Genomic DNA, 22,458 nt, shown 5'->3' with positions numbered 1-22,458 from the left:
TTTTAGAAAAAATGGTTCCACCTAATAACTTCCCAATAGTTTTAATTAGATAAGAATGGGGAGCCGATCCTATGTTAAGGCCTCCGAGGTGGTCAGTTTCAGAAATGCCCCTTCCATGCTTGAAAAGAATTGTTGGTGTCGGCATGCAACTGTGTATGTCAGTTGGTTGAGATTTAGCAGTTTCTCTATTCAGATCTTCTGGATTCTTGCCGATTTTATGAGCCTAATTTTTCAGTGGCTTATGCGTTTCCCTTTGGGGTGACAGGAGACCCATTGTGTATTTGTCCTTGTACTTTTGTTAATCCTGCTTTGTATAAGACAAGTTTCATTATTAGATGCAATCGCATTTTGCTGCATGGTCTCCTTTTTGTTTATGTCTACTTTCTGAATCTTCCAGGAATTTGTATGCATTCTCCAGCTTTTTTCCAGTGATTTATATGAGTCTTTTACTATGACCTAAGAGACCAAAAAGGATCAATGAAAAAGTTAATGGTTAATTTCAAAGACTTTTGGCATCTGAAAAAGTACTCTGTGCATTCAGAGCTCTGACCTGGTGCAGGTGCAGGAGGAAAGGAGCAATATCTGCATCACCCACACAGCTTCCCACCTGGGGTCAGACATGTGCTCCTTGGTTGATGCTGTTGTAATCCTGGGCTTTGCAGCCTGGTGAAAGCAGGAAGCCTAGGCCACCAGACTAAACATTTCTCTTGCACTGCAGCTGCTGGCTTGCTGCTTTGATCCCTGGGATATCTTCCTATGTTAGGAGAGCTGCATGTGAATAGCTTTGTTGATTGTGCCTGACTGACTCAGGAGTCTCAGTGTCTTCTGTTGTTAGTGCAGATTTGGGATCCGTGTCCTGATGGTGAGATCCAGACTTTCCTGCTGGCTACCCTGAAGGTGAATACCTGCATTGTAGCATTTCCTTTGTAGAGATCAATTCTTGGAACTCCAAGAATATGTTGTGTAAAACAGGATAGTCTGGAATCTGTGGCTTTCTTAGTCCCAACAGTAAAGAGCTCTGCCTCTGTATGCCCAGAGAATTATGCCTCTGCCTTCCTGGTTGCTTTCTTTTTGAATTTATACCTCTCAAAGACTATATTAAGCTTTTCTGCTAGTCAGGGAACTCTGTGAGGAGCTCCACAGATTAGATCATCAGTAACCTGAATATGTAGCAGGAGCTGAGAGCAAAGGCTTGTCAGGTAAGATTCTTGGTTGGGATGAGACTGACTAGTCACTGGTGACTTGGGAGGCTCAGGAAGTCTTTGTGGAGGAGTTAAATTTCAGGCCTTTTATAAATGATGTAAGGAACCAGGTGTGGTAGTGCATGCCTATAATCCCAGTACTCTGGGATGCTAAAGTAGGAGGATTGCAAGTTCAAGCCCAGCCTTGGCAACATAGTGAGACCTTGTCTCAAAACAAAAAACAAAAACGAACAAAGATTTGAGGATTGTAACTCAGTGTGAAGACCCTGGGTTCAATCCCCAGTATCACATGAATGAATGAATGAATGAATGAATGAAACGAACTACCTTGGCAAATTGGAAGTCCTCAGAAGACAACGCAAAAGCAAAAAGCAGAAACAAAAGGGGAGTGCAAAGGGCATTAAAAGGACAGCAAGTCATTGTGCCCAAGAAGAGCAAGGGGAGTCCCTGTATGGGCAGGTGACTGTGATATAATCACCTGGATGGGCTGGAAGCCAGGAATGGCCAGAGCAAGGGAAGCACTGTTATGAAAGATGGTCAGGCTAGTGACCTAGAGAGCTGTTGCCACTGCCATTGCTGCCACTGCCAGTGTTGCCTCTCACTGCAAGGGGTGGAAGAAGACAAACCAGAACTCATGGCTGTTGCCTAGGCTCCTCTTGTTATTTGCTCACTCCATTCATTTAACACATTTATGGAATACCAACTCTGCATCAGACCCTATTAGGTGCTAGATATACAGAGGCAAACCCCATCCCTTGGAGGACTTAAATGCATGTTAGGAGTGTTTAAGCAATAGAAACTCTCTTGATCTAAGTTAATGGGAATTTACCAGAAGAACCTAGGATCAAACTGAGACCCACATATTTGGTACCCAGAAAGGACATGAAGGGCAATTCCAGTGATCTAGGTTGCAGGAACAAATGGTTCAATTCTTCAGCAGTTTTTCTCCCTGGTATCACTCAGCGAGAAAGAGTCCAACCAACCTAACTTTGATCAAGTGCCTACACTTTGGACACAAATTGTCTGCAGTGAGCAAAGTAGGATTTCCCTGAAGGAAACTCAGGGGGCCTGTTTCATTTTATGTATAAATATATATATATATATATATATATATATATATATATATATATATATATAAAATACAAAATTTTATAACAAAATAATAGGAGAATAACAATAGTTATTGCACTGTGTATTGTTGTTTTCAAAGTAGTTACTCAGAGTACAAGACAAAACCAAGAAGATTCTTACAAAAAAGAAACAGATAGGGCTGGGAATTTAGCTCAGTAGTTCCACCACCTGCCCCACAAGCTCAAGGACACAAGTTTGATCCCCAGTATCAAAAAAAAAAAGAAACAGATAATAACACAAAACTTCCTTTTCAATGAACAAGATAAACTAATAGTATAAATGAAACAAATTAGCATATATATTGAAGTATTTTTTAAACAAAGGGATATATAATTTGGGGAAGTATTTGAACTCCTTCCTATTTATCTCTCTCCTATTTTGCTCTTTATTTGTGTGTGTGTATATATTTGTATTTTTCTTATATGGGAAACCATGTGATATTGGAGCTTGTATGTCTGACTTATTTCCCTTAGCATTATGTTCCCAAATTGCATCCATTTACCTATGATCTCTCAAGTTCATCTTTATTTATGGTGGTGTGGTACTCCATTGTGCATAAATACACATTTTCATTATCTATTCATCTGTGGATGGACATATACACTGCTCCCAAGATAAATTTTGCTGCTATAAACATGAGTATGTATATATCCAGGGGCCTGTTTCTAAAAAAGGATGAAGCAACAGATGTGCACTCCAGGCTCGAGAATGAAGAATGGCAGAAATGCAGTGAGTTCTGTGAGTCCGGTAGGCAGACAAGTGGTTCTTAGGGTTAGGGTTAGGGTTAGATCAGAGAAGGTGGAGCTTGCCAGGAACAACAGTAGTGATTCCTTTTCGAGGAAAACTAGCTATCAGAAGAGAGGCCCCAGTCAGATGGACCGCTAAACGTATAATTATAAACCAGGAGGGGAAAGTACACCAGGAGGGGAGTGTGCATGAAGAGTACAATCCAGACAGGAAGAGCAGGGAGTGCATTAAAAGAGGGTGCTGAGGGCTGGGGATTTACCTCTGTGGTTTCACTGCCTGCTGCGCAAGAACCTGAGTTCAATCCCCAGTACCAAAAAAAAAAAAAAGGTGTTGAACTAGGATTTGAAGGAGCAGGAATTAGCCAAATAAGGATGTGAGAACACATTTCGGGCAGAAGACACTGCTTATAAGATAACCCTGTTGAAAAACTCAGCTTATTCAAGGAACTGAAAGAAGGCCAAAATGTCCAGAGCGTAGCACATGGGAAGAAAATAGTACCATGTAGGGCTGTGAAGATACGCAAAGACCACACCATGAAGTTCCTTGTTGAACAACAAGAATATCTTTTAAATTGAGCTTGGTGATGGCTGCACCTTGAAGGATGAGTCAGTGAGGTAAGTGAGGGCATTACAAAGGAAATCTTTGCATTAGCTCTCAGGTACCAAGGCTGTCCAGAAGAGAGTGGCAGAAGTGTCTGGTAAGATGGATTAGGAGGTGGGAATGTGGTCTAAGCAACCGCAAAGATGAGCAAAAGCAATGGCCATGGTATAGGGAAGAGGGTCTGCATTTAGAAGTGAGAGATACAGGGTCCACTGAAACTTTCTTGGCGAACTGGGTGATAGTGCCATTATCACAAAATCGTACAGGTCTGGGAGACAAGGTAAAGATAAGTGATTCGCAACATGTTGAGTTAGCAGTGAACTGGGTCATTTAGGAGTGATGTATAGGAAGTAACCAGTGCGAAAAGGGGTTGAGAAAAATACTTGAAATGAAAAGCATATACAGAGGCCTAGAGATGGAAATGATACTTTGGAGGAAGTTTAAATAGTTAAGTCTGGCTGAGGCTTAGCATATGGTGGGGATGAGGTAGAGGCAATGCAGGAAATAAAAAAATAAAGTTGGAATAGTCATTATAGGCCAGATCATGAAGGATATATAAACCAAGAGAGTGAGATTTATTCTGAGAACAGTAGAATCCATCCAGAGGCCTTAAACAGGTTGTGACATAACCATCCTTAACTTATATAAAAATAGCTCTGGTTAAGCATGGAGAACTTGCTAGAGAGGAACAGGACTGGGGCAGGGAAACCTGGTAGGAAGCTGTGATGATCATCTAGGTGAGAGGTGAAGCTGGCTTGGACTGGGATTTAGAAATGGAGAAAAGTAAGTGGATTTGAGGTCCTTTTAGCAGAGAGAGTTAAAAGGACATGGAAATTCAATAAAATAAGAATCAGGAATCAAAGAATCCTCTTGGGTGTCAGGCTTGGGAGCTGGGTGAAGAGTTGTGCCCTTCATGAAGGCAAGAAATACAGAGCGAGAACCTGGTGTGGGGTATGTATGTGAGAGTGATGAGAATGTGCTGTGTGGGACATCGTGAGTTCAAAGTGACCAAGGGACATCGAAGTGGAAATGTTTAGGAGGCAGCTGGATGTACAAGTCTGAGTTCATGAGGAATTCAGATTGGATGCAATATAAAGAGAGTTGGGCATGCTGAACTGAGTATTGAGCAAGGTGAAATATAGACTGAATAAGGAAAAAATGAAGAAAGAAGAAATAACTGAAAAAACTCAAAATATGTGAAACGATCTTTTTCACACCTTAAACAATAGGAAGCATAGAATACTGATCACTGAAAAAAAGGAAACCAATTAGTAGTTAACCCTTTAATTGCCCAAGCAAACCACCTGGAGACAGTTCCAGGACCCCTACCCCCACCCCCAGCACGGGGAAGGAGAGTCCAGGAACTCAAGGCTTTTCCTGAGGAAACAGTTGAGAACTTGAGGAGGCCAAAGCAGCTAGAATTCTCAGGCATATTATGCAAGAAGAGAGAGCTGCACACAGACAGAGCTCTGGGAATTTGTTGAGGGGCCCCTTGGACGTCTCAGCTAATGAGTCCACATGGATGCAAAAACTCTCAGAGGCTGGGGAAAGAACCACTGGAAAGGGGCAAGCAGGATAATCCCTACAGGTACATCCCTACAGGACTGGGAGTAGCCCCTTCTAACTGTGTGCGTCATAGAGATTTGCCACTTTTCACAGATCCTTGATGTCTGTGACCAGGACAAGAGTGAAGAGCTGCTACAACCAGGCCAACCCCCACCTCTCTCCAGGGGTTTTGCCATCAGGAGCAGAGGGCCTATGTCACTGTCCTTTTTCTGTGACAAGGCTAAAGGTAAAGATGTACACTCACCACTTGTTGGTGGCCATGTTGCCAAAGTTACAAAGAAAACTCGAGTTGGGGAGAGGAAAGCCAGTGGAGGGAGACCTGATGGCATCCTGGTCACTTTCTGTCATCGCTGAAGCCCTCCACACTCTGGCCCTTCCCACAGTTTGGTTATGTGAACCATTAAATTGCTTGATTTGCCTAAGTTAGTGCAACCAGTATTTTGTACATGCAGAATTTATGGCAAATAATCACAGAAATCACCTTCACTTTGGCTCTCTCTGTCCCCTTACATTGTTTTCAGCTAGAAGTCCAGTGAAGTTCTTGACACCTCTGAGGTAATAAAAGTCCCATAGTCAGTGGTTACTTTGAATTGCCAATTCCAGAATTAGAGCATCCTGTCTTACTTACTTACTTGTCTGGTCATAATCATAGCTTTCAATTCATTCAAAGCTCCCCACATTAGAACTCAGTCCCTGTGCATGCCTGGCTCAGGGGAAGGTAGCCTGCTAATTTGCCTCTTCACCTACTTCCCCAGTTTGCTGGCTGCTGTTTCTGAGCCCTGGGATTGCCGTGGAAGGGAGAGAGAGAGAACCTGAGCAGAAAAACCTAAGATAGTGTTTGTACTGTCTGGATCTACCAGGATTTAACCTGACTCTTGGGGAATGGGGTGCTCTTGAGGCATTTTGGAGATCCTTGTCAGTCTTGAGGGCCTTGCCTCAGCCTTGCCCATGACTGCCTCTTCTGGCAGCTAAGGGCCTGTTTGTTAACTGTCCAAGAAGATGTTTTAGGAAGGGCCTAACAGCCCCACCCTAGCTCATTCATGCCTTCCTTTCTGCTGCAGATTCTGGGAGTGCAGGCCAGCCCTGATCCAACTCTCTTCTGCAGCCTGTGAGGTAGGGAGGTGGGCTCCAGGCAGCCTGCGGTGGCCCCACACCTTAAGAGCTTTATGTTAAGCTTCTCTGATCAGGCTGGAGTGAGAGACAAGACTGTCCATTCTTCCCTTTAAAGGAGGTAGAGTTCATAATATAGCTCCCCTAGAGAAAATTTTCAAACCCTCTCTTCATCTCTGACAAGTTACTTTTATATTTGGTGTAGGGAGGGCCATTAGAATTACATAACAAGTTTTCAGATATTTCCTTTGAAATTCTGTATCTTGGTTTCACTTTAGTATTACCTTAGAATGTTGACTGAAACTTTCTTCTCATAGTAGTTTGATTTAGATTTATAACTTCTGTGACCAAGTAATCCTGATAAGAACAGTCAACAAATATTGATTAAGCATATCCTATGTAGTATGTCCATAGCACACATTACTTACAAACTGTCAAGTGCTGGCTGAATTTTGCCCATGTCCAAAGCCATGTTGGGGTTGATTCATATAACCTTTAGATATCTTCCTTGAATCTACTGTCAATATTTGTAGATTGAGAGATTTTACTTTAAAATTTTGAAATGTCTGGCTTGAAAAATCAGATGTGGCGACAGAAACCCAGAAAAAAAGCAGGAGTAGCTATCCTCTTAGCAGACCAAGTGGATTTCAAACCAACATTGATTAAGAGAGACAAAGGACACTATATCCTTGTAAAGGGAACAATCCAAGAGGAAGAGATGACAATCATAAATATATATGCACCAAACACTAGTGCGCCCAACTATATAAAAAAATACTAACGGAAATGAAAACTCAAATAAGCATTAATGCAATATTAGTGGGGGCCCTCAATACCCCACTGTCACAAATAGTCACAAATAGATCAACTAGACAAAAAATAAGCAACAAAGTACTAGAACCCAATCAAACTCTTGAAGATATGAACTTAACAGATCTTTACAGAGTGTTTCACCCACAAAATCAGAATACACATTCTTTTCAGCTGCACATAGGTCATTCTCCAAAATAGACCACATACTCGCTCTTAGAACATGTTTAAGTAAGTGCAAAGCAATTGAAGTTATCCCCTGTATATTATCAGACCATAGTGCGATGAAACTGGAGATAAATAGCAAAAGAAACTGTAAGAATTTCATAAACACATGGAAATTGAACAACATACTTCCGAATAACCAATGGGTCACAGAGGAAATTAAAGAAGAATTCAGCCCGTTCCTTCAATTAAATGACAATGCCAATACAACATATCGGAATCTATGGGACACAGTGAAAGCAGTCTTACAAGGGAAATTCATAGCAGTGAATACTCATATGAGGAAAACAGAGTGAGCCCAATTAAACAACCTGATGCTGAACCTTAAGCTTCTAGAAAAAGAAGAGCAGGACAAATCCAAAGCTCATACAAGGGAGGAAATTATAAAGATCAGCAGAAATCAATGCAGTGGAGACTAAGACAATGATACAAAAAATCAGCGAAGCCAAGAGTTGGTTCTTCGAAAGAATCAACAAAATTGACAAACCCTTAGCCAACCTTATCAGAAAACAGAAAGAAAAGGGCCAAATCTATACAATTAGGGATGAAAAGGATGAAATTACAACAGACCCAGCAGAAATCCAGAGGATCATCAGTACCTACTTTGAGAACCTATACACCAACAAGATGGAAAACACAGAAGAAATGGACAGATTCCTAGATACATATGAATTACCAAAGTTAAACGAAGAAGACCTAAAATTTCTAAACAACCCAATATCAATCAGTGAAATTGAAAATTAATTAGAAATTTAGCAACTAAGAAAAGCCTGGATCCTGATGGCTTCACTGCTGAATTTTACAAGGCATTTAGAGAGGAACTACTGCCACTACTGTTTAAACTTTTCAGTGAAATTGAAAGGGAAGCAATACTCCCAAATTCATTCCTGGAAGCAAGCATCACCTTGATCCCCAAAGCAGAGAAAGACACAACCGAAAAAGAGAAGTATAGGCCAATCTCACTAATAAACATAGATGCAAAAATTCTTAATAAGATACCAGCAAATAGAATGCAGAAGATCATCAAGAAGATCATACACCCTGACCAAGTGGGATTCATCCCAGGGATGCAGGGATGGTTCAACATACACAAATCAAAGAATGTAATACACTATATCAGTACAGCCAAGGACAAAAAGCATATGATCATCTCCATAGATGCAGAAAAAGCATTTGAAAAAAATCCAACATGCATTTATGATAAAAACCCTACAAAAAATTGGAATAAATGGTCCCTACATCAATCTGATAAAAGCCATCTATGAAAAACCAACAGCTAATATCATACTAAATGGTGAAAAACTGAAATCCTTCACACTAAAATCAAAAACCAGACAAGGATGTCCACTGTCACCACTCCTTTTCAATATAGTCTTGGAAACGTTAGCCACAGCAATTAGACAAGAGAAAGAAATAAAAGGAATAAAGATAGAAAATAAAGAAGTCAAATTGTCATTATTTGCAGATGACATGATACTCTATATAGAAAACCCCAAGAACTCCACCAGAAGTCTTCTAGTATTAATAACCAAATACAGTAAAGTAGCTGGATACAAGGTCAGTACACAAAAATCAATAGCTTTCCTCTACACAGACAACAGACTCACAGAGAGAGAAATAGGGCAAACAATTCCTTTCACAATGGCATCCAAGAAACTGAAATACCTAGGAATCCACCTAACAAAAGAAATCAAAGACCTCTTCTCTGAAAACTATAGCACTTTGAATAAAGAGATTTAAGGGGTTATCAGAAAATGGAAAGACACCCTTGCCCCTGGGTAGGAAGGATCAACATAGTGAAAATGGCCATACTTCCAAAATTGCTATATAGATTCAATGAAATCCCATTGAAATCCCATCAGCATACTTCATGGACCTTGAGAAAACAATCCAAAAATTCATTTGGAACAAGAAGAGACCTAGAATAGCAGAAGCAATTCTAGGTAACAGAGACATGGCAGGGGATATTACAATTCCCAAATTGAAACTATACTACAAGACTACTGTGATAAAAATAGCATGGTTCTGGAAAAGAAATAGACCTGAGGACCAGTGGAACAGATTAGTAGATGCACAAACAACTCCAGACACACTCAGCCACCTCATCTTTGACAAAGGAGCCAAACACCCTCACTGGAGGAAAGATTACCTCTTTAATAAATGGCGCTGGAAAAACTGGGTTTCAACTTGCCAGAGATTGAAACTAGACCTATATCTCTCACCATGCACTAAACTAAAATCGAAATGAACGAAAGATCTAAATATTAAAATAGAAATGCTGAACTGGCTGGAACAGAGGTTAGGTAGAACTCTGAAGACATTGGTGTAGGAAAAGATTTTATGAACAAAACCTCAGTTGCCTGGGATCTAGCAGAATCAACAAGTGGGATCTCTTCTTATTAAAAAGCTTGTGCATAGCAAGAGAAACCACCAGCCATGTGAAGAGACAACCCACAATGTGGGAAAAAATTTTTACCAGCTGTCCCTCAGACAAAGGTCTACTATCTAGAATCAATAAAGAGCTTAAAAAAAAATCAGACCTCCCAAATTTAAAGACCCAATCCAAAAATGAGCATCTGAAATGAACAGACATTTCTCAGACAAGTAGAAATAGCAAATAATAATGTGAAAAAATGTTCAACATCACTGGTCATTCGAGAGATGCAAATAAAAACAATGCTGAGATTCCACCTCACCTCAGAAAAAATGGCTGCTATCATGAAATCAACCAATAGCAAGTGCTGGCGGGGCTGTGGGGAGAGAGGAACCCTACTCCACTGCTAGTGGGAGTGTAGGCTGGTGCAACCCCTGTGGAAATCAGTATGGAGATACCTCAAAGAACTAGGACTGGAAGTGCCATTTGACCCAGCTATTCCCCTGCTGGGGATCTTCCCCAAAGAATTAAAAGAATCATACCACAGTGATATATGTGCACCCATGTTCATAGCAGCGCAGTTTGTAATAGCTAAAATTTGGAAGCATCCCAATTGCCCATCAACTGGAGACTGGATAAACAAAATGTTTTTTATATAATGGAGTACTACTCAGCCATAAAAATGAGAAATTAGAGATATTTATAGCTAAGTGGATGCACATTGAGGTGATATCTTAAGTGAAATAAATAGAACATACGTGTGAATACTGAATAGTTTCTCTAGTATGAGGAACTGAAAGTGTAAATAAAGACTAAAAGTTATAATAGATAATGTGAACAGGAAGAAAAGAGGCAAAGGGGAAGGGGAAGTCGAAGGGGTAGGGGAAAGGAAAGTAGGGAATGGAATTAATATGAGAAAATGAAAAAATGGAGACAAAATCCTTGTAAATAGGGAAGGATGGAGGGGTTGAAGGGAAGGCAGGGTAATGAGGAAAACATAAGAACCAAGAGCAATTATGTAAAGGTGCAAATTTCCAATGATGAATGTCATTATATTGTGTATCTAAAATATACCAATAAAATTAATTTTAAAAAAGAAAAGAAAAATCGGATATGGAAATGCTGTGCCTGTAATACTGCTTGGCAAGTTAGCTGGAGCTAGTTGAGGCTGCCCTTCAATAGGGTATCCACGGGCTCCATTCCCAAAGGACTGGGTCTCACTGTAGCCAAGAAAGGGGCTATTTAAGAAAGTTACCTTTTCTTAAAAAATTAAGGGGAATGTTTCTGATACTTGTCTCTCTCTCTCTTTTTTTTTTTTTTCTGTACCTGGGATCAAACTCAGGTCCTTGAGCTTGTGAGGCAGGCGATGGAACCACTGAGCTAGATTCCTGGCCCATGATATTTGTGTCTCTTAATGAAAGATAGATCATGAAAGCCATGAAAGGAACAAAATAATTTTAAACATTCAGTTGTTTTTATTTGTTTAACATGTAATCAGTATGTTTATGTAAAATTCAAAAACTCAGAATACCACTGGGAAATAAATGTAATTGTGATTACAAAACAGAAGGTGTGTGTGTGTGAATTGAATAGCAACATTTCAGCAGTTTTTTCATGTAACTACAATACGTGGTATGAGCTACTGCAAAAGGGTATTACATTCTCCTGCTTCCTTGTTTGTATTGGGATCTTGCTTGGCCCCTGATGTTTGAGTTTGCCTCTCTGGAAAGAGTCTGCTGGTCGGTGGGTGCATTGTGCATCCAGGAGTTGTGCTTAGGTCTGAGGGGCAGCGGCATGGTGACTGGCCACACGTATTTGGCAAGTTGATGAAGTTCCTTTTTCATGGAATGACAAAATAAAAGTGTTTAAAAAGTCCTAACTTTCATATCAACTTTTTACAAATTGAGTTTTTAGTTTTTTAAAATTAGTGTTTTCCTGCTACTTTTTGTAAGTTCTTGATAAGTTAAGGAAATTCTCATCTGTTTGTGTGAATCAGAACAAAGCCAGAATTGTTTCGAGCCAAGCTTCACTTGCCCAAGGGAATTCTCTTGGGAGGCAAGCCCTCCATTGAGTTCTGTGTCCTAATTGACATCTTTAATGTTAAGAAGAGGATTTGCTCTCTGACCGCACGCACGCAGCTCAGCTGATTGTGAAAGCCAGGCATCTGGCCTTAAGTGGCCTTGCAGAATGACTTCTGTGCAGTACTTGTCAGCATCTGTAACTTCCCCCTCTTGGCTATTCATTGGTTACCATAGCCCAAGTTCCTCGAAAGCTTTGCTTCCTGGCCTTCCCCATCCTGTGTTTTGGTTGTGATATTCTGTTTTATCTTCTTTTTTTTTTGGAACCAGGGATAGAACTTGGGACCATGTGCTTCCAAGGCAGGAGGCTGAGCTACTGAACTAAATCCCTGGCACCTGTTTTATCTTCTGAGTGAACCAGGCCAGCAGAGTACTGCATTCATAGGCCACTTTTATGTGCATACATCCCCTCAAACACACAGCAGTCTTCATTATACAATTTTTTGAGAACATAGGAAATTTCCCTCAAGACAGTATTGGAAATAGGTGCGATTCTCCTGGTTTATTCTGTGGACAGCGTGGGCCATGAACTCAGTGCTTTTCACTTAGTTTTAGCTGTGGAAAATCTTGGAGACAGAGATGTAACCCTTTGGCAAGCACACAGGATCACAGGGCATTCACTTGGCATTCTGCTTTCCCAACCTACAGTTTATTATTTTCTGTATACTTTCCTGCTTGGCCCCCAAGGTCCTTTTAAAAAAATTTCTTGTCCATATAATTTTGTAAAACTCCTTCAGCCTCACTTTAAAATGAAGCAAAATATTAAAATGTTGATGGCTTAGCATTTGTTGCAAAATCTTACTGGTTTGTATTTAAATTTTATTTTAAATCTGGCTTCTTTATGTAATTAGTTCTGTCAATTCTCTGTGATTACTGCAGCAGGAATGGATTTGAGGAGCACTTGACTGCCACATATTCACCTCATAGTCACCCTGGCTCATTTAGCAAATAATGTGCTCAGAGCTAAGTGGAAGCAGAGATTGCTTTAGACCCTCTTCCATCTCCAGTATTGTTTTGTGGTTTACTAAGTTATAGTTTCAAGTTCCTTATTTCTTAATTTTGGTGTTTTTTTTTTGAGAGACGGGGTCTCATTTGTAGTTCAGGCTGGCCTTGAACTCACTATGTAGCTCAGGGTGGCCTTGAACTTGCTGCAATCCTCCTGGCTCAGCCTCCCAAGTGCTGGTATTACAGGTGTGTGCCACCATGCCCAGCCCATGTTCCTCATTTATGCAGGTAGGCAATTCTCTATCAGTGTAGGACAGGTTGGCCTAGAAGACCTGGGAAATCCACTGGCATTGAGCCTGGGTCTTCACAAAAAAATTTGCTCAGGAGCTGTTTTTGACTTAAGTTTAGTTGTGGCTTCTGTCTTGGTTCTGTTTTTTTAAACAGTTGAATTATATTCTTTTCCAAGGGCTCTCCATCTCCATGGACTAGGTCTCAGGAATGCAGTGTGCTAGTGTCACCAGTGGCTTGACTTTAGTGATGTTTTCTGCTTTTCTTTTTCAGAGTATGATCGGTTGGGCTTCCTCCTGAAACTGGACTCTAAACTGTGAGTAGAATGAGAAAAATGCCTTGGTTGTGTGGTAGAGAGTCGTGAAATTTGGGAGTCTTAACTTTGAAGGGGAGCTTCTCTTACCCATGCGGTTGTGGGGGATCCCCTGGGGGCTCTGTCCATCAGGTTGTCAGCAGAATCTTTGAGCATGTTGCAGTCCGTAGGGCCTTGGGAAGGATAGAGTAGGGAGTGCAAACATGAGCTCCTTGATTTGGCTGGCACAGGCAGCTCTTTTTTTTGGTACTGGGGATCGACCTCAGAACCTCGTGCTTGCGCAGCAGGCGTTGGAAACCACTGAGCTAAACCCCCCGGCCTTCAGGCAGCTCTTTATAGAATGCCACTGCCAGGGGTTTGAGGGACAAGGAAGCCCTCTGGAAAGGCTTATCCTACCGAGTAGAGGGCAAAGAGTTACTGATGGAGATGCTTTTCCACCTGGCCTGCAAAGTCTTCTGTACTCAGTCCTATGTCTTCTTCTCCAGCTTCAGATCCTGTCACTGCTGCCACAGGTAAACTCTCCTTTTCCCTCGACCCTTGTAAATGCTTATTATTTGTGCCTCAAACTCCCTTGTTTTGCTAGTCCACTAGGAAAACTCAAAGATCATTTCCTCCCTACACAAAACTCTGTCTTTCTCTAGGCCCCCTTTAAATTTTCTGTCGCTGTTACCAGTTATCTTGCTGTACTATAATTAACTGTGTAGTGATTATTACTTTATTAAGGGCCTAGACTCAGAGCCAGGCAAAGTTTGGTTCAAGTTCCAGGTTGCCATTTATTCTCTTTGTGATTTTGGGCAAGATGTTAAACCACTTTGAGCCTCAGTTTCATCTGTAAGATGAAGATAACAATATATACGTACTTTATAGGGTTTTCTAAAAGATTTAATTGAATTGATGAATTCATAAGGGACTTTCAAGTACAGGATATCTGATCCAGAATTTTTCCCTGTTCTGGCCCTCATGGTCTTCCTAGTGCCTAGATAGCACAGACATGTTTGTTAGGTGCTCAGTAAGCACTGGATGGATGAATGGATGGTTGATGGATGGATAACTGCACTTCCCTATTTGACCAGCATGCTTGAATGTTTTTTCCCTACATGAGACCACTCACATTTAAATGCTTGTAAAACTCTCATACCACATCCCATGACTCTTTTCTTTTTTTGAGACAGGGTCTCACTATATAATTCAGGCCAGCCTTGAACTCACTATGTAGCCCAAGGTGCCTTTAAATTTGTGGCAATCCTTCTGCATTAGCCTCCCAAGTGCTGGAATAACAGACATGTACCGCCACACCCAGCCCGTGACTCCTTTCTTGTTGGTCAGCTTTGTGTATCTGTATCCCTGTCCTGACCAAGACAGACATCATGAAAAAATCACAGTGTGTCTCCTTTCCTCTCCTGCCTAGGCTTTATCCACAGCTGCGTCAGGTGGTGATAGTCACACGTACACAAAAGACCTTGAACTAGGGGCTCTTTGACTTTCTCACTGAATTGTCTATCTGGCCTCTTTTCCTAGAACCTAGTTTCTTGGCTGTGGTACCTTTTACTATGAGTTCAGGCACTGTAACTCTCTCAGCTCTGGTATATCATCGATACAACAATGAGGAAAGAATGGTCTGCTCTTTTTACCAGCTAGTAGAGAGATGTCAGCCAGATTTTAACATCTGGGGAATGGGCCTTGATTGTGCCAGAAAGCCACAGGCTTTACTCTTAGAAAATCCTTAATTTGGTGCTCTGGGAAAAAAGAAAACAAAAAAGTATAAGCCATAAGTAAGTGAAATGCCACCAGAACAGAAGAGATACAGTAATTACCAAGTGGAATCACATTGATAACAAAGGGTATGTTATTGAGGACATGGTAACTACAGTGTTTAAGCTGTCTTTAGCAGCAGCAGAGGAGGAGGAGGAGGAGGGTGCTTCTGCCCTGCTGTCCTGACAGTTGAGCATTACAGATTGGAATTATCGGTTGTGAAGCTTGCTGTTGTGTACCAGGCCAGTTCCATGAAATATCTGAGTCAACTTGGTCTTTGGAATTGGCTTGTCCCCATTAATTTAACTCATGATCTAAGATATAAACTAGAGCTTTCCTGCCTCTTGCTACAGAGGTTTTTCCATATCGGGGTTTTGTAGAGAAGAAAACACAGATATGTAGAAATGTTTCTACCTTCTTCCAGGGTACAGGATTCTGCTTTTTTTGTTTTTTGCTTTTTGATGGGGTGGGGAGGATTCATTAACAAAGTTTAGGTCTCTGGATTCGAATTCTGACTCTGCTACCTAGTATTACATGACCTTAGATAATTCATTTTAGCTTTCTGAATCTCAGTTTTTCTTTATGAAAAATGGAGACAATTAGCATTCACTTCCTGTAGTTTTAAGAAGAATAAAAAAGGATTATATACATATAAATAAGAATACAAATGCAAGGATTTCTTTTATTTTTATTTTTTGGTATGGGGGATTGAACTTGGGACCTTGTGCTTGTGAGGCAGGCAGTGGAAACACTGAGCTAAATCCCCGGCCCTGCAAGGATTTCTTTCTATTTTATTTTTGGTACCAGGGATCGAACTCGGGTCCTTGCGCTTATGCAACAGGCAGTAAAACCACTGAGCTAAATCCCTGGCCAAGGATTTCTTTTTATTTATCTTGATTGAGGTTTATTTAACTTCTTGAATATAAGAATATTATGAATCATAATAGATTAGAATCATATGTTCTGGGAAATTTTCAGCTATCCTGTTTTTTGTTTTGTTTTTTTTTTGGTACTCAGGACCTCACACTTGCCAGGCAGGCACTGTGCTGCTGATCAGCTATCCTCTCTTAAAATATTGCCTCTGCTTCACTCTCTACTCCTTTATTCTCTCTACTCCTCTTCAAAGACTCTTGATTAAATTTTAGACCTTCTTGATCTAGCCTCCAGTTCTATTAATTCATCTTCCATATTTGACACCTTTTTTTACCCTTTCCATACTAAACTGTAATCCCAAAGGACTGTGTCAGGATAAACTAGAATTAGGTCTGTAGCCCCAGGCCAAGACTACAGAAATGATTTCCGTAGCTCTGAGTGAACTAGAATAGATAGTTAATAAAATAAAAGCAGTTGATATTCATTGCCAAGGTTCTCATCATTTAGGTAATCTAGAGGATCTCAAGCTACTGAGATCAGTGTGAGCTATTTTGGATATCACTGTGCCACCAAGCACCTGGCGGAGACAAATCCAAACCCTGTCTAGAGAAAGACACGAACTCCTCACTAACTTTTTAAGGAAATGAGCAGCTCACAGTAAAAAATAGCTAAATATACAAGGAAACAAGCTCTCATTAATGAGAACCATGAAAAGTAACAGACAACAGAGGAGAACTCACAAAGATTTCTGAAATTGGAATTACCAGTGTCTTAGTCACTTTCTCTCATTAGCAGGACAAAATACAGTATCCAATGCCCACAACTTAAAGGAGGAGAGGTTTATTTTGGCTCATGTTTTCAGTCTCTGGTTTGCTGGCTCTAAGGCAGAAAGGGCTTGGGCAGAGGACAGCTGCTCTCAGAATGGCAGCCAGGAAGCAGAGAGGGAAGAGAGGAGCCAGACCCCAAGGTCTTCCCTTTCAGGTAATACTCACAATGTCGGCCCCTTCCAGCCAGGCCCTACCTCCTAACAGCATTCAGCTATGTGTTTACCAGTGGTTTGATCCACTGATGAATATAGCTCCCCTTGATCCATTTATCTTCTAAAAGCCCCCACCTTCAAAGACATCAAACTTTTAGAAGACTTTCTAGATCTAAACCATAATGACCAGACACAGTTTATAAAGCAGTTATGTATACTATATTTAAAGAAATAAAGGAAAAGATTGAACATGTGCATAGAATAGGGAACTATGAAAAGTAAAATATTAGATTTAAAAACATTGAACTTCTAGAATTGAAAAATACAATGACCGAAAATAAAGACTAATAGGAACATTAAGCAGCAGAGTAAGCACAACCGAAGGCAGACTTAGTGAATTGATGATAAGTCAGAAGAAATTCTAACAGGGGTCAGAAAACTTTTTTTGTAAAGGGTCAGATAGTAAACATGTCACTGTTTTTAATAGTATGTTGAACTTGAAAAGTTTGCATTTCTATTTAAATTTAGGCAATTATTTTTGCAAAATACTATTGCATGATAAAGCTCCCATCAATAACCTCATACTTAAGCAGAGACCTGAAATCACAATAGACAGTTTTATTGCAGCTTTTATTCAAGATTTTTTTAATATCATTTATGACACAGGAAACCCCTGATGTCTTCTTATCAAGCTCCAAAAATAAGAAACCTAACAGGTCACTGCTCATACTCTCCACTGCCCCAGATATTCTATATACAGGCCCCCATATTCAGGTTGGTTTGTTTCAATAAGACACTGTCTAAACATTCACAATTTTACAGAGATTAGTTTCAGTTGCAAGGTCAGGTAGGCAGCGCAGTCCCGTTATCCAAACAGTTGAAGGGCAAGCCTCAGGGGTTGGAGACTTTATTGTCTCAGTCACAGTTGTTCAACTCTGCAGTTGTGATATGAAAGGATCCGTAGAAAATGCATAGATCAGGGTCTGGGGATTTAGCTCAGTGGTTCCACCGCCTGCCTCACAGGCACAAGGTCCTGAGTTCGATCCCCGGTGTCAAAAAAAAAAAAAAAAAAGAAAAGAAAATACATAGATCAGTAAATATGGATGCATTCCAATACCACTTATTTTATGGATGGAGATTTTAATTTCATGTAAGTTTGTGCCATAAAATATGCTTCTTTTGATTTTTTTCCCCACACCCAAAGACTTTTAACTCATGGGTTTGGGATGGGGTTCCTACAAAAAACAGATGGTAGGTTGGCTTTGGCCCACAAAGTGTAATTGGCTGAGCACTAAATTTGGGGGGTGCAGGTATTGAACCCAGGACCTTCACACTGGGATACATCTCCAGCCTTTTTTTTTTTGGTACCAGGGATCGAACTCGGGTCCTTGCGCTTGCGAGGCAGGCGGCAGAACCACTGAGCTAAATACCCAGCCCACTCTCCAGCCCTTTTTAAATTTTTATTTTATATTTTGAGGCAGGGTCTTGCTAAGTCCCTAAATTGCCCAGGCTGGGCTCAGACTTGCCATCCTGCCTCAGTCTGACCACAGATTGAGAATGCATAGCTGTGTCTATGTGAGAATCATTTCCTCCCCACTGTGAGGTGTTTTCTCTTCTTGAAACTCTGTTATATTAAAATAGTCTCAGAATACCTCTATGTCTTGTGATATACCAAAAGTTGAGAAATAGATGTTTTTCAAATTTACTATACCCTTTTAATTATATATTTCTGGAATAAGTAGATTGGTTTGTGTTTGAGAATTCCCTACTGCTTGTATCTACATGATAAAATCACTTGTCCATGCTGTGAAAATTCAGGAAATTGATGTTCAAAGCCTTGCCTTTTAACTGCATAATATGATATACAGGAAGACAGTGTGTTTTGGTGGTTGAAAACATGGACAATGGGTCAGACATGGAGTTTCAAGGCCCCGCTCTACGTCTTGCTACCCCTAATCTTGAGCATTAGCCACTGTCTCAGTTTTCCACTCTAATGTGTTGTTAAGAGTAGTGATAGCCAAAAGATGAGACTTGACTGTCATGTACCATCATCACTGTCTGGTAAGGTGGGAAGGATGTCAAAAAATGGCACCAGGACTCAATTTTCTTCCTGCTTCATACCCTGAGATTGCAAATTTTAGTAAGCTGGTCACTGAGAAGGTCACATTTGAACAGAGATGCAAAGAAAATGAGGGGTTCGTCCTGTCCCTATCTGGAAGCAGAAAATTCCAGATAGAATCCTGAGGAAATCTCAGTCTTGGGAAGATACAACACCACGAGCCAGGAGTGTTCCTGTCAGCCCAGGGAGAGAAGGGCCACCTTAACACCTCAAAAGAGCCAGATCCTGGTGTTCAGGTGTGAGGTTGCTGAGCTGCTGTGAGCTTTCTGGATGTGGATTTGATTAGATGGAGTTTTATCTGTTTCAGCTGGGTGTGGGTACGTGCTCTGAAAGTTCTCGTCTGCTGCTACAACATGGTGTTTTATAGTTACCAGGTGTGCAAGATCATGGGGCTTTATTGCATAGTCTAATTTGACACAAAGATACAAAAGCCTAACAGCTTTTAATCCCCAGAGTGCTGTGAAGAAATAGGTCAGTTGTGAAAGGCCTATAAACACAGTCTGAGAACAGCTGAAGGAAACGTGCTGACACATATCCATAACTGTAGCTGTTCAGGAGGCTGAGACAGGAGGATCACAAATTCAAGATCATCATGGGCAACATAGAAAAAGCCCATCTCCAAACAAAACAATCAAATAAAATATAGCTGGTGATGAATAAAATAATCCTAAAATAGCCTGCTAAACCCCTATGGCTGCATGAGGTAAGCATTTATTGAGCACCTACTACTGTAAGCCCAATGCCATAGTAGGTACTTTGTATGTCACCTCTTCCTCACAAGAATAGCTTAGATGACCTCATCCAATCTCAGGGTTTTACATATCATTTGCATGCTGATGACTCTCAAAATTTGTGTCAAGCCCAGTCCACTTTCTCCACAACCAGACTCACTTATCCGCTTGCCTCCTTCACTTGGATGTTTTAGGCGTCTCACAGTTAACATGTCCAGAACCACATCCTCACTTTCCAGAATCCTCCCTACCCCAGAAAAAAGCAACTCTCCTTCCAGTTGCTTGAGTCAAAAACCTTAGCGTCATTTCTTTGACACTGAAATCTAATCATCAGCAAACCCTATTGGCTTTACCTTAAATACAGTGCCTCCACAGTCAGCCATTTCTCCCTACTTGCAGACCATTACCCTGTGTGACAGCCATCACCTTCTACCTCATTATTGCTCTCCCAGCTGATCTCCCTGCTTTCATGCTTACTTTCTGGGCCCACTATGTTAGTCAGCTGTCTGTCACTGTCACAGAATACCTGGGAAAACTTAAAAGATGAAAGATTTATTTCGGTTCTCTGTGTCGGAGTTTTCTTGGACCTGTGCTTTGGGCCAGTGATGAAGCAGAACATCATGGCAGGACACTATGGTGGAGCAAATCCGCTCTTCTCATGGCAGCTGGGAAACAACAAAGGAGAGACGAGGTCAGGGTTCCAGTGTCCCCTTGAAGGGCACAGCCTCAGTGACCTAACTTCTTCCACTAGGTCCCACTTCCTGAAGGTTCTACCTTTTTCCAACAGTCCCATCATCTTGGTACCAAGCCTTCAATACATGCCCTTTGGGGGACATTTCTAGTCCAAGCCATAACATCTGTCTCCATATGGAAACCAAATATGGCTGTGACTTTGTACCCATTAACAATCTTTTACCATCCCAACCTTTGATAAACCACTCTTCTCTCTACTTCTGTGAGCTTAGCCTTTCCACATTGCATATGTGCGTGAAATCATGCAGTCAGAATGCAGAATTCTATGTCTACTGTAGCTAGTATGAACCAGGGCCATTCTTAGTTTATAACAGGAAAGCACAACATTGCAGGATTTGGTTAGATTCTTTGTTTCATAGCTGCCAGCTTCTGTCACAGCGCACTGTTTGGAGACTTGTCTTCCTAGCCATCTGAATACCTATGTGAACAAGACTCAAGTAGTCAAATTCCCACTTCGCAATTCATTGGATCTCTCTCTGCACAGTGGGTCTTGACCTTGACTGCATATGGGAATCAGTTGGGGAGCTTAAAAAATTACTGAGGCCTGCATCCCAACCTGCAGAGATTTAGAAGTCATTGGGTATTGGGAGTTTGGAGCTCCATGGGTAAGTCTAATATGCAGTCAGTTTGAGATTCACTGCTTTAATAAAGTATTTGATTTCCTGTCTGAGTAATTTCCTGCTTTCCTAGGTGATTGACATCAAAAATAAATGTGTCTACACATAGGGTATGTCTATATGCAATGACTCGTATCTGGGACCTCACTATCTAGAGATTCAGATTTAGTTGATTAGGGATCCTGCTCAGATACCTTTATTTTTTATTTTTTGTTTTTTGGTACTGGGGATCAAACTCAGGTCCTTGCGCTTGTGAGGCAGGCGGTAGCACCATTAAGCTAAATCCCCATGCTCTACCTTATTTTTTAATAGTTCCCCCAAGTGATTCTAATGTGGTAGAGTCAAGAATTATGGGGTATGGTCTTCAGGGCTATCACTATATTCATATCTGAACATAGCATAATTACTACAGAATATCATAATACTGTAGTTATGTCGGGATAGTAGGACTGTGAGTACTTTTCTTTTGGGTCTAAGTATTGTCTTTATGATACCTTTACAATGAAAAGAATATACTTGGATGTGCTCTTTTTTTCTGTAAGTTTTTTCAAACTTCATTAGAGTCAGGTGTGGTGGTGTATGCCTGTAATTCCAGTGCTCTGGTAGGCTGAGACAGGAGGATTAGAAGTTCAAGCCTAGCCTGGGCATCTTGGTGATTTAGTGAGAAACAGTCTTAAAATTCAAAAAATACAAAAGGCCTGGGGGATTTAGCTCAATGCAAAGACCCTGGATTCAATTCCTAGTATTACAAAACAACAAAAACAAACAAACAAAAAATCCCCTTTCTAGACATTATTTTCAACAATACATTTTATATCAGTTTTTGTTTACCAATCATTTCTTTAGTTTTCTCCATGGTCTTTTTTAATTTCAACCAATTAAAGAGTTTTCTTGGGCAATATATTGATTTATTTATTCCTTACCTATAATTGAAATAAATATTTGTATAAAGATGCAATGCCTGTTTTTTTCTATGCTGTCAAACCTCCAAGAGGTGTGAGAGTGGAACATGGTAAGTCTGGAGGCCTGGATATAGATCAGATCATATGGAGCTTTGGCCGGGCTGGTGGCACATGCCTATAATCCCAGCACTCAGGAGGCTGAGGCAGGAGGATCACTGTGAGGTCAAGGCCAGTTTAGGCTACATAGTGACTTCAAGACCAACCTGAACTACATAGAAAGACCTTGTCTCAAAAAAAAAAAAAAATTTTTTTTTAAATCATATGGAGCTTTAGAGATGACAGG

The 22,458-nt window shown here is 40.7% G+C and overlaps 1 protein-coding gene across 8 annotated transcripts in view; it reads left to right on the top strand.

Annotated features, from left to right (window-relative positions):
* St3gal3 (ST3 beta-galactoside alpha-2,3-sialyltransferase 3) overlaps nucleotides 1-22,458 on the top strand; it is a 231,978-nt gene that overhangs the window by 101,833 nt on the left and 107,687 nt on the right. For all 8 annotated transcript variants that reach the window (XR_002391516.2, XR_002391515.2, XM_087214961.1 and 5 more), the window contains one exon: nucleotides 13,350-13,392. Coding sequence is in view for 5 of the 8 variants with exons in the window: in XM_013068179.3 (XP_012923633.1) it covers nucleotides 13,350-13,392 (43 nt within the window). In the remaining 3 variants the exon portion in view is untranslated. The remainder of the gene's footprint in view (nucleotides 1-13,349; nucleotides 13,393-22,458) is intronic.

This window comes from Heterocephalus glaber, unplaced genomic scaffold (genome assembly GCF_053883595.1).
Source record: "Heterocephalus glaber isolate CG9 unplaced genomic scaffold, H.glaber_assembly_v1.0 deba00001452, whole genome shotgun sequence".
NCBI lineage: Eukaryota > Metazoa > Chordata > Mammalia > Rodentia > Bathyergidae > Heterocephalus > Heterocephalus glaber.
This window is presented reverse-complemented; position numbering and strand designations above follow the sequence as displayed.